The sequence below is a fragment of the Buceros rhinoceros genome, unplaced genomic scaffold (assembly GCF_000710305.1).
Source record: "Buceros rhinoceros silvestris isolate BGI_N320 unplaced genomic scaffold, ASM71030v1 scaffold308, whole genome shotgun sequence".
NCBI lineage: Eukaryota > Metazoa > Chordata > Aves > Bucerotiformes > Bucerotidae > Buceros > Buceros rhinoceros.
In genome coordinates this window covers 34,767-40,288 of record NW_010427207.1, presented here as the reverse complement: position 1 = coordinate 40,288, position 5,522 = coordinate 34,767, and the positions used below count along the sequence as shown (strand labels likewise).

At 42.2% G+C, this 5,522-nt stretch overlaps 1 protein-coding gene across 2 annotated transcripts in view; it reads left to right on the top strand.

Annotated features, from left to right (window-relative positions):
• The window catches only part of ESM1 (endothelial cell-specific molecule 1), a 6,746-nt gene extending 2,508 nt beyond the window's left edge, over nucleotides 1–4,238 (top strand). The window contains exons 2-3 of one of the 2 annotated variants that reach the window (XM_010141766.1): nucleotides 1,898–2,053; nucleotides 4,138–4,238. In XM_010141766.1, coding sequence (XP_010140068.1) covers nucleotides 1,898–2,053; nucleotides 4,138–4,238 — 257 coding nt within the window. The remainder of the gene's footprint in view (nucleotides 1–1,897; nucleotides 2,054–4,137) is intronic. The other variant, XM_010141767.1, reaches the window with a different exon arrangement.
• Nucleotides 4,239–5,522: the final 1,284 nt, after the last annotated feature.

Sequence of the window (5,522 nt, the reverse complement as noted above, 5' to 3'; positions counted from 1 at the left end):
AGCCTTCTAACTGATTCAGATCTCAGTCTCATCAACTCTGAAGAGCAGTGTCAATGCCAGGATTATTCTGCTTGGAGCCAAGTGCTTTGGGCTCAGTCTTGTTTCCATGCTGTTGTGCACAACTCGGCATCCCATCTCACTGGACTGAGCGGCTGAGCACCTGCAGTGGGCAGGCTGATGCTCCATGTGGTGTGTGCTCTCAGCTTGTCCCTTACGGAGGATTGTGCATACAAAAACTGTTCTGCTTTTTCAGGATTTTGCTTTCGTTTTATGGGGTGAAGCAGCAGATCAGAGACTGTCCTTGCTTGGGAAGTGGCATATGGTGAAGCTCAGTGAGGGCCTGGAATTCCCTGTGAAGTTCCTAGCAGGCTTGAGTTTCATTTATAAAAGCAAACCCACTGGACATGCAGAGAGTTGTAAAATGTTCTTTTCATTTTGGAGAATTAGCCTGATTATCAGATAGCCTAGGTTATATGGTGAAACTAAATATTTGCATTGACTGAAGAGGAGACTGGACAAACTGAGCAGGATAACCCCGTTGTGGGTTGTTATGTGCACAGAAACTATGTTTGGCTCAGGAGGTACCAGAACTGAAAATGGGGGAGAATATGAGGGGAGAGGTATCATTTGTGCTTACCATGGTCATCTTCTTTCTTAAGTGTTTTGTGGGAACCTGGGCTGGATGGATCCTTGGTCCAGCCCTGAATGGTGATTAATCTGCCCTTTAGGAGTTGAATTGGAAACTCTTGGCCATTAAATTAGAAACGCTTTGCCATTTGAGGTGACCATGCACCCTGGGTTTTGTAAGGACAGTCTGAGCATAAAGACCTTTCTCCTTGGACAAACTTTTCTGGGGATAATCTCTTATGTGGGGGTTTAGAAATGTGATGTTCAAGCTGGATTTTCCTTGTCTTCCTCTCTTCAGCTATGGTCCTGCTACCTTGTTCAACAGCAAGGCAGTGGAAGACAAGGGCTGTGACCCCAGGTTTAAACCCTCTGGGAAGCTATGCGATCCAGCAAGTGACATGTGTCAGCTATGAGATGGGGCAAACTCTTTGCACCTGACTTAAGTTTTTTGAAAAATATTTGGTTCCATCCTGACTGCTGTCCTTTGGTGCTCCTCTGCAATCTTGCTCAGGGTTGGGAGATTTGAATCGGGGCAGTATGTGCCCAGATGCAGCATAACCAGGAGGCTACCTTAGTGCTAGTGATCTCTTTAGAGCATACTCACTCTTTCGGCTGGAGATGTAGGTGAGCTCTTTGCTGTCTTCCATGGCAAGGCAGACTTTTGCTGTCTGAGAAGCTGTCGCATAGGGTAAGGCTCTTCCCCAAGAGCTGGCAGCATCTGCAGGTGGAGGGTTACTTTGCTGGATAGCTCCTCAGGGTTGGGGCGCAGCCTCCACCCAGCCTCCACACAGCGGCACCAGCCACAGGCAGTGGCACCGGCCGCAAGCAGCAATAGATTGCAGCTCTAAATCACAACAGTCATGTAAGTCACATAACATGAAGCCCAAACAGTGAGTTCAGGAATTCAGGAACTTTCTGAAGCCGTAATCTTTTCTAAATCCAATCCTGATTCTTTAACTATATCCTTAACGATACTTACACGTTCACATTGTCTTTAATTTGCATTATAATTCTGCAAGTGTTTCAGACAACTACCAATAGCACACTGTAAATAAGTTATAGGAAAAGAAATTAGGTATACAGTATGTGTCAAGGTTTGTTAAAACTAGGAAAACAAGCAATTGGCACGCTGAAATCCTGTAGTTAAGGTTTAACGGACTTCCACTCAAAGGTTTTCCACTTCTGAGGATACAAGCAGACCAGCTATTAGGAGTGCTGACAGGTGATTTGGATCACTGAAGTGTGCTTTGCTATATCGCTTTTTTTTCAGAGTGTCCCTACGGTACCTATGGAATGGAATGCAGGAAAACCTGCAACTGTCCCTCCGGCATCTGTGACAGAGTAACTGGGAAGTGTTTGAAGTTCCCGTTTTTTCAACTGTCTGCTTCAAAGCCTCCAAATAGACGAAAAATAGTTTCACATGCAGGTAAGACTTCATGGGGCAGTTGATTTTAGCAGGAATCACCTTGTACGTGAACTGCTACCACGCTTTGTATGCTGCGCCTGAGTGATGTGTGCTTTGGGGGGCTGTGCAAACAGCAAACAACACTTTTCTTACTGGCAGCTCCCTTAACATAAGGCAAGGAATTAGGTGAGCTGTGACACAGGGTAAAAACACTCTAACATGGGTGAAATACGTCCCAGCTGCTGCATGTGCTAGCAGGAGGCTATGCTAGGATTTACGTTAGTCTGTTCAGATGCAAAGCAGGTGGCTGTTTTGTGTAGAATGGGATTTCACTAGGTTGCGTTTACTACTGTTTGATAATAAATGGTAAAATCAACAACTTTTTCCCGTGAAAACAGAGCTTTACACCTTTTCAGATTTTAGCAAACTTTTACGAAATATTTTATTGTAGCCGTTTATGACAGTATCTCTGGAATAACTTCTTGCCTTTAAGATTATGTCTGAAGCCTGTAACAGATCTTTCCAGAATTAAAAAAAAAAAAGATGTGTGAGAAACTGTACTCTTTCTGAGGCAGGAAGGCGAGATCTCTGAAGTTTTTAAAGCTGGGATTAAAATTCCTTCCCCTTTTATCCTCCTCATGAAGATACTGAGGTATATTTGACTGAATGATGTTTGCTCTTAAATTTAAACACTAGTCAAAATAAAATGTAAAGATTTTAAATAAATATCAGAGATTTAATCCTAGACCTAGTGGGAGTATTTTTAGGATTTTACCTAGAAAGAAGTCTTTGATTTTTATTTTTCCTCCAGCTGCAGTTTGTGTGCCTTATTTTTATTTTCTCCTGTTATTTTAAGCTAGGTAGTGTTTGCTGCCTTAATACGTGATTTATCTTCCCCCCCTCTCTCCTTTTAGAGCAAGACAGAAGCAAACTTCTTCAACATTTAAAATTATCTTGGAAAAAAAACGAGATAGATCAGTTCCTGATTCTTTTGTATTTTTCTACAACTGCAGTCTTTTGCCTTTCCAGGTTTTGTCTGTTACCAAGGTTGCTGAAATAACATGAAATATTACTGCTGTCTTGTTTTTTTCCTGTATCTAGCCTATATTCTGAATCTTCCCATATTGTCTGTTTCCATCAGTTCCTCCTCTCCTTTCCTCTCCCTCCCTTGCCTTTGGTCCCAAACCTTCTGCTGCCTCAGTGTTTAGTAGCTTGTCTGATCCCAGCCAGGATGAGATACGGACCTCATAGAAGCAAATAGTATTTTTTACTTGTGCAAGGGTTTCAGACTGATTTCTGTCCTCAGAGGTCCGTCACTGGAAGTAGACCAGGGACACTGTGGGTAGTACTGCATGGGAAGGCCAGGAGGGGTTTCATTTAATAGTGGTCTTCAGATGTAGATATAGTATCTAGGACAGATCCTCGGCAGATTAAGAGCTGTGAATGCTTCTGTATTTTAAACAGGTGAGTTTCTGGCAGGTATATTTTATGAAGACATTATGGCTACACATACCCTAGTAAATGTAATGGTGCCAGAGCATGTTCCTGTGTACTGCAATTTGACCACCTCCAGGTGGTCAAACAGTAGGGCAGAGGACAGCAGGCTTTGTCCCAGCCTAGCTAGCCGTGCCAAATAACCTCAGCTACAGCTCAGCCATCAGTGTCAGCAAGGGACCATTACCTGTAGAGAAGTTGGGTAGCTTTTAACTTTTTGGGGAAAGTGAGAGAGTTTAATGGCATGCGCCAGGCTATTCCACGCCAGCTGGCCTCAGCCAGAGAATAGCTCCAGGGATGCTTAATTTACTGCTGTACCTACTGAGAATATACTGCTTGGTCCCATGTCACACTGGAATCTTAAGGTGAGAACTGGAAACTGAACTCAAATCACCTGCCTTTTGCTTAAGCTATTAGGAAACACATCTGGCTTATGCCATAATTTGGCAGAAATTTTCTAACTAGATAATTGGAGGCATTCAGGGAGATTCCTGCAAGACTTGCCAGTTAAGGTTTACTTGAAGTGTTCTCAAAACCAGGACTTAGCTTCAGGACAATATTTTAATTCTTTCATTTTCATTAAATCCACCTTTGTTTTTGTATATTTTCAGAGAGTGACATGGCATCAGGGGATGGTAATTCCGTAAAAGAGGAATTCGTTAAGGAGAAAGCTATTCGTGCTCCGGTAATGAAATGGCTAAATCCTCGCTGACATTTACTTACACACTTAAGACTTTCATGTGAATGCATTTCTCACAGATAACTGAATATGCAACAACACACTTTAAGAACAAAGTAGACCTGTACCATATGAAAATATAACCTCTGAAGGCCAATTGTGGTTCTGTTTTTCATGGGGAAAATGTTTACTTAAAAATAGACTGTACAGTGTATATGATTTTTTTTATATTTGTTTTGATAAGTATTTGAACAGAGAAATGTATTGTGGATTCCTGAATGTATAGTAATATTAAAAAACCAACATGCTTCAACCCTCCTCATTTATGTAATGCCAGAAGCTGACTCTTGCAGCCTGAAGCTGGGAACGCTCTCACTGAATTTGGTGGACAGGTTGGGTGAAGGAGACTATTGGTGTGAAGCCAATGTGAAAGAAAGGCACATCAACAAATTGCAGTATAGAAAGCAACACCGTTGAATCACAAGAATAGTAATAACAATGTACGAGCACAACAATGCGAATTAAATAAATTGGTTAGTCGTTAGTGGTTTTGGAAGTTTGGTGACAATTCCTTGGACATAAATATGCCTTTTTTCAGTGAGAAAACACCCAGCATTTCAGTATACACATTGTGAATACCTTAGCCAAGACACTGCAGACATCTATTGAATTGAGGTGTATTTCTAAAGTTAAATTCTGTACAGAGAAACAGCAGTTGGTTAAATTACACAGATCTGTAGAGGGGGATTTGAAATGGAAGAAGCTGCTTAGCTTTATTTCAATATATATGTTTCTATAAAGCAGCTACTTTGGGGATGAGAGGGTCCAACGCCAGAGGCTGGCAAACGGACCTTTGTACTTTCCATCTTCACTGCTGGCTGCAGCCCAGATGCAACTCACAGGGAGTTCATCTGACTCAGTGCAGGGAAGACTTGGATTCTCTGTCAGCGGTAGTCCAGCCTCAGCCTAGAGTACTTTGGTACCCAGTCCTTTGTTTCTTACTCTATGAACAAATGGTCCCATTTCATCCAGGAGAATAACTGGAATGGGCAGTAGGAACTGTCAGTCCCTCATTCAGTCCAGACTGGATAACATATTTGTAACATAAAAATCCACACGGAGATCGGTTTGCCAATATGTCTGGAAATGACCAGCTCCTCAGATCATAGACACTGATGTCGCTGTGCACGCTGTGCGATGTCAGAGTGCACGAGTTTAGGAACTGCCTTGTAATGCAGAGCAGTATCATTGGAAATGTGGTTTGAATTGAATATTTCTTTTGAAATCAGTGTGAGCTTTGACAGCAACTTCAATGAA